This window comes from Chenopodium album, chromosome 14 (assembly GCF_948465745.1).
Source record: "Chenopodium album chromosome 14, dcCheAlbu1.1, whole genome shotgun sequence".
Taxonomy (NCBI): domain Eukaryota; kingdom Viridiplantae; phylum Streptophyta; class Magnoliopsida; order Caryophyllales; family Amaranthaceae; genus Chenopodium; species Chenopodium album.
Genome location: NC_137847.1, coordinates 52,770,833 through 52,783,297, shown reverse-complemented (window position 1 = coordinate 52,783,297; position 12,465 = coordinate 52,770,833). Strand labels below are relative to the sequence as shown.

General features: G+C 31.4%; 1 protein-coding gene across 1 annotated transcript; it reads right to left on the bottom strand.

Moving 5' to 3' along the window:
- Positions 1-6,082: 6,082 nt before the first annotated feature.
- LOC145578365 (uncharacterized) lies at positions 6,083-6,463 on the bottom strand. The gene has a single exon (XM_081635694.1). It carries the CDS (start codon positions 6,461-6,463, stop codon positions 6,083-6,085), a length of 381 nt encoding a protein of 126 aa, XP_081491820.1.
- Positions 6,464-12,465: the final 6,002 nt, after the last annotated feature.

Sequence of the window (12,465 nt, the reverse complement as noted above, 5' to 3'; positions counted from 1 at the left end):
AGGCCTGGTATGGGGAGCCCAAATTAAAGTATCCAGAACATATTTTTGGTTGGGTCTAATAGTTCAATGAAGACAATCGACTAGTTCGGACTTTCAAAGGCAAAAGATAAAATATGGGTTGCTCATGTTGGAGTTTTTACAATTCTAGTAATGCAAATCGGAGATTTACCAAGTGAGTGTGCGAGGAGTTAACGAGGGAGTGATATATGCAAGCTAAAGATCTAGCGAAGGAGCTATAGCTCTAGCAAGGATAGATAGCTTCGGCAAGGCCGAGCTATAGCTCAGGTAAGAGAGAGCTATAGCTCGCTGCTGCTCGTGGTCGCTGCAAGGCCGAGCTATAGCTCGGATACAAGAGAGCTATAGCTCGCTGGCCATTTGCTTGCGACAGGGGCGAGCGAGAGCTCGAGCGATAGCTCGCACGCTAGCTCGCTGCCGTAGTTGCTCACTGCTAGGCCGAGCGATAGCTCGCTCGACTGCGAGCGAGAGCTCGGTCGATCAGTTTGCTTTTGGGCGGTGGGCTTGCGTGGGCTAAAAGACCTAATTTCTTGGCTTGTTCTTTACTCCATTATATTCATATAAATACCCTCATACCCCAAAATCAATATACGTTAATTTCATTATTGAAAATACCCAAAACACAAAAACACGAACCTACCCTTTGAGATCTGAACAGTTCTTGAGTAATTCCACGCTTCGGGTTCGGGTACACGAATTACGAAGGAGAGTCGTGTTAAACTTGGGGGGCGTGCGTCATCAGAAAACCTGTACCGGTGGTGGCGTATTTCGCTTCTAAGGCAGTGGATTATGTTCCACGGCGCGACTATGAGTTTGAGATCTTCGATCAAGTATTTTTTCCCTTTCATCTTCTCTATTTTGTCATTGAAATCAACAGGTATTTTACCAACAGCTCAGTAGTCTCATAAGCATGACAATTTTTATTTATTTATAAATTTAAGGTAAGATGAAGAACTTTTTTGATTCGACACAGGTTAGAGCATGTTCTCTTCAGATTATTTTCAGTTCAATTCAGTTCAGATCTTAATTTCATTCTCTCATAAAATATTCAATTCAGTTCAGTCAATCAGAACAGGTTTTTAATCTAGTCCAATTTTACAGTTTAATGCTTGAGAGTAAAGGGGCAAGGTAAAGAAATCCTCTACCCTCAAGTAAATGTAGTTGGCGAGACTTGAACACGTGATTTTAAAGTCACGAGATAAGTTTCTCATCAACTCTACCAAACTCGCTTGTTTAATAACATGACATATTGGTTCTCAAAACAACATACTACTTTATGCGAGTATGTCTGATTTGGGTCATATGAGAGAAAACCCTTCTACTTATATCATATTTATGAGGCAAAATTTGTCAGGCATCTTATTACAAATCCGCATATATATAAATTGTTATTTTATTATTGTTATTATTTTTCTTCATATGATAAAATTTTTTCATTGTTATTATTATTCGTCATGTTATTTATGATATTTTTTTTCTTCTTGTTTTTATACATAAGTTATGTAATTACAAGACGAATAATAATAACTTACGGAGAATGTAATTACAAGACTTGAATTCATATCATCTCACTAATAAAATTAAATGATACGTAATACGGAGTATATACTATTGTGTATATAGTCTGTATAATTCTCCACACCGAACCATCGTGTCATATTGTCAATATGTCCCAAAAAAATCAAACAAGTTATTTAACCAACACAAATTCTTAAATGTGTGGCAAGTCATTATTAGGGGTTACTTTATTAGTGTAATAAGGGATACTTGGTCAGTGTTAAAGGGGTTACTTCGTCAGTGTCATAGGGTTACTCGGTCAGTGTTATAAGAGTGAATTACTTGATCATGATTACAAAAATTACTTGGTTAGTGTTATTGGAGTTACTTTATTCTTTTACAAATGGTCACACGCTAGGCCAACCACACACAAGATCAGCTTGGTTCGAATCTTGGCAGAAAAGTTAACCTTTAGGTTTCAAAAAAAAAAAAAAAAAAAAAAAAAACACACACACACACACACACACAAGATCAGCTGTATAACCAAAATTGGGTATCAATACCCTTAGGGTTTGTTCGGCTGTTCTGATTTACTGAACTGAAATGAACTGATTGGAGCTGAGCTAAACTGAACTGAATAGAGATGAAATAAATTGCTTATGAGAGAAGGAAATTAGAAGATGAACTAAGCTGAACTAAATTGATTGGAGCTGAACTAAACTGAATTGAAATGAAATTAAGTTGAAGAGAACATACCCTTTATTTGAATATAAATTACTCGTACCATACCCAGTGACACCATCCAACATCTTTGTAAACGCGTCAAAAAACTCCATACAGGCATACAACTACATGAGTCACGTACAGATTTGTAAGTACAACAGTACACCCAAATATAAGATAGATGGTTATCAATCCGACATTGAGTTTTTCAACTCTCACCTAGTCACCCATACCAATATATCATGACACAAAGATGAAACCTGCACAAAATGTCAGGCTCCCCAAATAAAACCCACCTCCAAAATATTATCCAGTATTAATTTGTGATGTCGGATCAGAAGATCGATATGATCAAAGTTGCAAGCTAAGATTGACATTAATTAAGCTAGCTGTTTCCGGCTAATAACTTGATCATCTAATTTTTTGGACAATAGAATTTAAGGTAACGTGCACCCAATTATGAGAATTACCTGCCTTTTTTCTTTGATTTGTACATAACAAAACGTCCGATTTCAGGGAATATCAGCAACAAACAACATCTATATTCGTGGAAATTTGGAATCAATCAATCATATGATTACCACTGATTAAGATAGCTAACTATAGCTAGATTTGTATCCCAAGAGTTATTATTATTTGATTAATTAATACTTAGTACAAAACATTATTATATACTACGTTATCGAAGTATATCAATATATGTATTGTATTATTATTGAAATGATTCATAAGTGTAAGCATGTTATTGAAATATTGTTACTATTGGTATTGGATATATGGATCTACCATTGCATTTGGAAATTGAAACTGAATTGCTATGGTTGACCAAAACATTCTACCAATATACTTCTTCTGCTTTTTAAGATGAAATCTTTTTCATTTTTACGGCATATTTTATAATACACCGCAACTTCAAATAATATATCAATTGAAACTGAATTGCTATGGTTGACCAAAACATTCTACCAATATACTTCTTTTGCTTTTTAAGATGAAATCTTTTTCATTTTTACGGCATATTTTATAATACACCGCAACTTCAAATAATATTGATATATTTTAATATATATCATTATTGATGAAATAAACTCTACCATTAAGACATACTTCTTCCGTTTTTATTTAGTTGCAACACACCCCTTTGGCACGCATGTTAAGGAAGATATTAGACTACATAAATGGATAAATTAATTTACAAAATTTTAACACCTATAATATTATAGGGATAAGTTGCTACGGTTTAAATTTCATAGCTTAATTCATTCGTTTATCTAGATTAATCACCTCATCGATAAGCGTGATAAAAGGTATGTTGCAAGTATAAAAAAACAGAGGAAGTATATACTACTATAAAATTCCACTTATCTATAAAACGATTTTTTCCTTTACTGTAGTATAATCCACCAGATATAGGGAAGTAAATTAAAGTGCGTGTTTAAATAGTACAGTGTATGAAAATAATCAAAGTGTTCTAATAATCTTAAAAAACAAGGATTATGTATTGCAATTAATTACTAAACTCACTATATTTCTTTCCCATTTTCGGGGGAGGGAGGCAAGGGTTAGTCGGTTGGTTGTGACTCGTGAGGCGTGACTTGTGGGTCATGTAAACAATGTGCTAATTTTCCCATGTTAACTTAGCCCGCTTACACTACTAAACTTCTTCTACTACTAGTAATATTATGAGATCAATCTCTACTCTCATGTAACAAGGAAGTATGATTGATAAATGTCTCTTAGTATATATATATATATATATATATTTCATTTGGTGGATCAGAGGTTACACATATACAAATTACGAAGTATATATTTTTTCCACGGGTAATATAGATCTCTGTATGACTATATGTTTATATAGGTTGCGCGTTCTGACTTTGATACATACACAGATTAATTTTATTTTTTTTATGTTCATTCCCATATGGTGGAGGCAACATAGATCTATTATGCATAGTGTTTGCGACTTTGACACATATCGTAAAGCTAGTTAGAGTAGTACTCACTAATCATATCATATGGAGCATTAAATAACATGATGAATAAACTAAGCAAAGGTATATTCTTAAGTTCTTGCTAGCCTAAGTAATAATGTGGCACCCGACATACGCGGTGATGAAGCACTCGATCCAATTAAATGTCAATCATGCATGTATATAGATAATACTCATATTTCATAGTGGGAGGATGGACCAACCTTTAATGTAGATTGGGATGGTACGGATATATGCACTATGTAATAATATTAACTTTTTTGGTTTTAGAGAGGATCCAAAGTTTAATTTGGTTTAATATTATAAGTAGGACCACTTATATGCATATATGCCGATAAGATCTGTTTGTATGTATAGGCGTATAGCCCTCCTTGTTGGACTTCAAAGTTCATAAAAAGGCAAAACAACAAGAATGATTGAAGTTGGAATGGAATGTAAGTCAGAAAGTTGAAGTATGTTAAGTCAAGGTTGAGTACTTTATTTGAGTTTTTATTTTGTGTGAAAAAGGATGTAATGGCGGAGTATAGTATAATGATAGCTTGTACACGAATAATTGAACACTAAATAAGTAAATGTGGTAAATAAGTCGTAGCTTGGGTTTATTTCTGATCATATGTACAATACGTAGTATTATATTTTTTTTGTCAGATACGTGGTCTTATGTATATCTGAAAACCCAATTATGAGGTTCAACCGTTCAATAGCATATGGCCTGGTTTTTGTTGCAAGTGATTGTTGCTACTAATGTTGGTTTGTTAATGCAATTGGCAACTATGATGGTCCCACTTGAACTATATTGGACCAAGAGAAGCCGTAGGATAGAAGTGTTTGAAAACACAAGAACTAACACATGTAATCGCCCTCAAATTATTAAAATTTATGCCAAACTTGTAACAAGAGACGTAATCACGTAAAAGAGATCAAATTTTTGACAAAAGAGAGTAAATTAAACAATGTTCATTGCACACTAAACATGATTTTTGCATGTCATCTATGTTCAAGTAATGAACCCTCAAACAAACACCAGAACAATGCTAAGTATTATTGAATTATAGTTTAATTTGTTTATGTTTATGAAACCGGCCATCATTATTCGTTAATCTAGCTAGCCAAATAACCTTTTATAGTAATTTAACACCGGAAACTTCGACATATTCTTAGTTAAGTCCTCAAATATTGCATATGAATATTAAATTCCTAGTTTTGCATTATTCATGGAACTTTGCCAACTAACTGTTATCTTGTTCATTACATCACTAGGCCACATGAAAATATAATATTTCTCTCAATTTAAAAAAAAAAAATTAAATAAATAAAATTCTAGATGTATGAGAATGAGACCTTAGACATATGGAAAAGGCACTCCTTATTCAACGCTGGCTGAAAGGAATCTAACCATATTTCCTACCAAAAATGCTGAGATAGTGAAAATTTTGACTTATTTCATACCACATATTGACATTTACTATGATATTATTGATACTACCCTTGTTTCATATTATTTACAACAATTTGACATAAAGTATAGAGAGGAAAAATGTCTACTTGTAGCAAATAATATGAAACGGAGGTAATATATCCAAAATGACCATTTAAAAAAAAAGATGTAACAGAGACAGAAAATGGCAAATTAATCGTCTCTCTAAAATATAATTATAGACTTTATATATAGGGAGTACTTGGATTTTCCATATAATTTTTCTCTTCAATAAAGAGAAAAATTAAACCCAAAAAAAAAAAAAAAAAAGAAAAAAATAAAGGAAAAAGCTTGCATTAACTTGACATTTACCATAAGCTTTTGAACAAAAAGAGAAAAGACCAATGCAAATTGGTCTAATATTATTGAATGATGATCAAGTGAACAAAGGTTGAGGAAGACGGCCGATCGCAACACCGCCTTCTCGGCACCCGGCAACATTAAACAAGCGCTTGAAGCTCTTAAGTTGAACCATAACTTGTTTGTAAACACTCATCTTAGTCTTAACAATGTTAGACAACATAGTTTTCCTTAATCTCAAAAGCCTCTTACCAATTCTCACCTTTAATTTGTATATTCTCAACTTTAACCAAGAAGGCCTTGTTGATCTTCTTACTACAATTTGATCCGCTTGCTTTAATGTCTTGTATATCAAAAATTGTGCCTCTCTTTGTTTTTTATCTTGTGGATCTTCTTTTTCCATCATAGTGTAACCATAACTATTAAAACTATTGTTTTTCTTGAATAAAGTTGCCATATTTTATGTATATAATATGGTCTTTTTTATTTTTGTAGGAAAAAAATGTGAACCAAAAATGTTGGAGAAAGAAGAGAAAAAGAGAGAGGTTATGTAATGAAATGAGGGTGGGAGGGATTTTGGTGTATATATATAAGTAGGAAGAAGTGAGGTAGTCAAAGAATTAATAATTAAATTAAGGGGTTTGGAAAAGCATACCATGTGCACTTTATGTTTAAGCACTAAATGGGAAAAAGAAATGAAATTACATGGAAATATATGAGGACATACATTATTTCAATTCGGAGCTGTCTAAGAGAAATTGATTAAGAATAATCGCTAATAATATTTATTAGTTAATAACTTAATACTCCTATTTATATATACACAAATTATATTGGAGTATATTAATTACAAATGAAGAGTAATAATATATAGCTTTCGATGTGTTTCATACTTGCATTTTGTATACATTATGATTAGTTATCCCTAATTACAAGTACACAAAAGTTAATTAATCAATTTTTAAAGTTGACTTTTATAGTATTTGTGGATCAGGTACTTGGATGTAAGGAGGAAAGTAGAAAATCTCTAACTTCAAAATTCAAATACCCTCAACCTCAATTGGTATGATAACTAGAAAAAAAATACTCCTAATATTAAGAGAGGAATTACATCACTAGTTAGAAAAATGTTCGGTTGCGTTCATCACCATGCATTCATACGTTTAGTAGAAGAATTAAATAATCAACAAAATTTAACTACTTTCTGTGTATTTTTTGTAGCTTATCCTTTTTATTCAAACTCACAAATAAATATATCTAAGGTCAATCTACAATTTTACATTCTATAGCACTTGAAAAAAGAAAGGAAAAAAAAAGGTATTTTTTTACTCATGGTTCGTACTTCCAAGAGAAAAAAAAAAAAAAATTATGGTTTCTTTTTAATTTTTTATTATTATTTTGTTGCCAAACAAAAGGACTACTTCTTGGTAATATTTTGGGTCAAATTCCAAGTATGGTCATCGGTCCATGCTTAATTGGATTGCTTAGATTATTAATATTATTATTGATATTGATATTGGTATTAATATTAATATAATGTCTTTCAAGAAGGTGAGATGGCCAATATCACGTCAAAAATAGAAGGCCAATTTGACTGTCATCGACTCATCGCATATCTTCGTGCACAATAGTAGCTATTTGGCTGTTTGTTCATTGTTCTCTTGTAAGCTTCCAAGTTCCAAGTGACAACTTATATTCGATCTACATTGCCTCATTCAATTTGTCTCTAATTATGTTCGTTCTTAGAATAACATGAATGCCTTTGTTTCGATAAATGTAATGCAATTATGATTCTTATAAAAAATTTGATAAAATTAGAACTATATACAGTAGTAAGTCTCAAGACGTATCATTATAACTCTGTTTTTTCCTCTTAAAAGTTACTAAGAGGTCTAAGACTATCCTAATTTAAATTTTCTTTCATATATTAAAAACATAAAGTATATATCCTAAATCAAATTTCCACTTTACATAAAGCAATCTCATATTCATCCTTAAGATTTCTCCAATAATAATCTTAATTAAGCAATTGTGGTTTATGCTTTTTCTTACTTTATTATTCAATGTTATTATTTGGAAATATTAAGGAGATGAGGAGTATGAGAACTCAAATCAAATAATTGATTACAGTCTTAACCACACAAGAGGGTAGGTAAACTAAGAGTCAAATCAAATAATGAGTAAAGATTTGCAACTTTTTGAGTTCAAACATTTTGAACCTCTTATAGTTGAATGTCGCAATAGGCAATAGTAACAAACGACATTGCATTTTGCATGCATGGACCACGGTTCAACTTTCCCTCATTATATTGTCAATTGATTACTGTATTTTATTTTTTCCCTTTTAAATTAAAGAAAAATATTTAAGGACAAACGAGCATGATAAACTTTCGATCTCTTAAATTTAATCATACTATATATTCCATTTTTGAAATAACTCGTAAGAAAACCTTAATATTATGTGGTATTTCACTATATGCGACAATATACATCAATCACATCCAGTCACCGTAGTAATATTTATTATAAAAATGTAAGGTTCTAGTACAATGAGATTAAATTATTTTACAATTAATCTGAAAATTAGATAATTATACTCAACATCAAGGTAATATAAGCATCATATATCATAATAGTAAAAATATACTTCATTTACATTATCATTTTGAGCATAGGATTTAGAGTCGCGATCCTCTTTTGTATTTTACTAATTAGTTGAGGATTTATGCCTTCAAAATCTCATTCAATTGTTGCATTTCGAAAATCTTTAGATTCCAAAATACTATAATACGAGTATAAAATATTTTTAAAAAATCTTGATTATTGATATTGGATGATAAAGAAACAAGCCTAAATTTCTAAAGTCTTACTCTAGAAACACGAACCGAATAGACTGAGATTGAGGAATAACGGGAATTTTACGAATTCCAAGACCCGTACCATGAGAGCAAGACTCACATAGTCACTTGGTTTACGTACAAGACAATAAAATGATTGCAAGAACTATAAAATAAGTACATAATATAATAGATGATGTAATAATCAAAGTATTCATATGATTTAGCTTGGGAGAAATGAAATGAGCGTTGAATCAATGCCATCATACATTAGTATATACAAGTAGAATATTAATGCAAATTATTATACGTACACTATAAACTATAGTGTAGTAGCATTATTTTAAATTTTTATTAATTAAGCACCGTCAAATAAGAAGCATGCATGTTAGTTCAATTGATAGAGTTTCAAAAGTCAAAGTCAAAGGAGTGAGAACACAAAGCATGAGCGCTGCCTGTTGCTACCATGTAAGCCACACTGCCATGCATACTTCATTTCCTTCGTAGCACTGACTATACAACTTGAGCGAAGCCGCACCGCACCTACTGTTGATATTATTTTGTCATCTAACCATATTATATAATTTTATGACATAAATATAAGTCGGTCTAATTCATAAAACAAATATGATGCCAAATAATTGTCTAGCTAAATAAATACGATTATTATTAACTATTAGTATTATGTACGTAAGTCTTTCCAATCAATATATTACGTATTAAGATTACTAGCTGTTTTTTTTTCATGAGGTTATCTACATTGATGTGCATGTGATTGCTGACAAATTTATACCAAAGAATTGCAATAACATTGTTCAATAAATCGTCTGATCGTCACTCAACATACATAGTGATTAGGTTATATTGTGGGTATGATTATTTCAATCTTACTCATATCGCATTATCTCTCACTTTCACTATGTATCTATATGACGCCGCCAATCATACAAGTTGCATTTATAACTTAGTTTTGTTTTAATCAATTTTACATAAAAGACTTTAACGTTGTTTAAAATTTTTGACTCGATAACCTCGTGATTGGTGAAATCTCTCAAAACTTTTAAATTTATATACTACAAGATAACATCTAGGTACGGAGGATATGGGAAGTTATGTTAAAACATTTTAAACTCGACATACTCTACCATTTAACTTAATCTAAACTCAAATGTTGGACTAAACATAACTTGAAATGGTCTATTAGAGTGTATTAGTACGTACCCTCTAGACATACCTGTATTTGGAAAGTAAAAATAGATTTAATAAACTTGTACTAAGTCAAGGCATTAATCTAAATTGTGGCATATTGCCCGTGTATGTAAACCAAAAGTTATGGCTTTAATATAGTTTAATTAAACCAATTAATTATAAGTGAGTACGTATTTCTTAAGAATTGAAGAAGATGGCACCTCCTCGAAGACAGCAGATCAGATAAATGCATCTCATCGATCTCAAATCTCGAGCTAGCTGTTTTATTATCATACTCCTTATCATACTTGTAAGCATTAACATGATAAGTTGCTTGCATGACTAATTTTTTTTTTTTTTTTTAACATGCTCTTCTTATTCCTTTAATTAATTTTTTTTCTTCTTAAATTCCACTACTCTTTACAAACTCGATATCATAATATAATTATCCGTCCTTTGCTTTAAATTTACTAACTTTAAAAAAAAAAATATAAGGTACGAAATATTAGAAGATCCTCTGCACAATGATAAAGACACCAGACACCAGACACCAGACACCAGACACCTAACCTAATACGTTTATCCTTTGCTCTTTAATTTACAAAATTTGTTACTCCGTACTATATTACTTATTTCTTGTATAAGATGCTCTTTACAAATTTTGTTACTAAATGTAAATAGTAGGATATTAATTTGATAAGAAGGTTTGGATTAAAAATGTGGTGCATATCATTTCAAAAACAAAAAGAGTTTCTATAAGATAAAAATTAAAGCATGTATAAAAATCCAATTTGTCAAAGTTGTTAATCAATAATTACGAACTTAGGTGATGAAAATACTCTATGATTAGACAACTCTAATCAAACATAAGTCCAAGAATGTTTGAACTTTGATGACCATAATGCATTAATGCATATAATAATGATGAAATTTCTCCTTGAATTATTTCAGCGATAAGTTGCATGCAGTTGGTGCCCTTAATTATAATGTGAATTGATCAAATATTCAAATTCCTTTGGCTTTCACTGTATGAGTTTTCATGCATAAGGCCCCGTTTTAGGTATCTTCTTTGGCATATCACATATAACAACCAAAAAATCATCAAAGGTGCGATATTCCTAACATATGCTCCTTTCGTTCCTTAATTTTTGCTTCACTTTTCTTTTTAAGTTGTCCCTTTATTTTGCCCCATACCATATACGGAGTACAATTATAAGGAATCCAAATCACTATTTTCCTTTCACAAACAATATTTTAGACCCACCATTATTCTCTCTCATCAACTTTACACAACCAAAAAATAATAAAGTGAACATCATACACCTATGGGGCAAAATAAGGGGATGGAAGGAGTACATATCATCTTAATGGAACCTTGGAATGCCTAGTTGGTGGTTATGAAATAATCACCTCTTACAAGTCGTGACTACCATTACAATAGATGTTCAAAATAGTCTGACGACCATTGAATCAAACTCATTATTGAGACTTTGGAAACTTATTGCTGGCCTGTTACAATCATAGATAAATATTATAGCTTTCATGACTCCGAGAGTCACTTCCCACATCCATTTCAATTTTGGAAAAATATTAGCCGATCCAAAAATAACTTAGAATCGTGTATTATAAACTTCCTCATACCCAAAAAGGATAAAGGACGATTATGGGCTTCCCATGGACTAACGACACCTTGGAAAGAGATCACTTAGATGTTGGAATCATCTAGTTTGCCTTTTAATAACCATTGATTTAACTAGTTACATGCATGTAATATATATCGCTTATTGGCTTAATATAAGATTCTTTGCGTTCTAAGTAATGCTGATATAACTTATCAGCTAATTTGCTACTCGGTTTGTTTCCCTATAGACAGCACCAAAAAGTAGTGATAACATTGGAATCGATTAAAATACACATGACATATTGTCACAATCTCGTGAATTCGTGATGATGAAGAAATAAGTTTAGACAGCTTTCTATTGGCACAACATGAAAGACAGAATAATAATTGTTAAGATTATCACAAAGCTTACCTACACAAATAATGCATTATTGTATACATTGATGTTATATAACGATAGGTTTAATGGGGGAACGGCTCACCTTAGGAGTACGTACGAAGTATTATTTATGTAAAATCATTAACCCTTTCTTGAAGAAAATTAATTAATAATTAAACCGAAAAACTGACACGAATATTCTTGTAAAATGGGTGATAATGAGTCAACATAGTAAACAAATCAAGCAAGTTGACAAATGACAATTATTATTTGTTTAATTCAAATGGAAAGAAACGAAACTCCGAGGCATAAAACGGGAGTTTTTCATACTATATAGCATGCATGTGCATTTATAAATCACATTCATACGCTTAAAGTAGTTTGCATTGTTAATGAATTGTATAATCTTGTATTATGCTCCTCTTAAGTCTTAA

Coding starts and splice junctions, on each gene's coding strand:
- LOC145578365 (XM_081635694.1), bottom strand. CDS start 6,463: ATGGCAACTTTATTCAAGAAAAACAATAGTTTTAATAGTTATGGTTAC.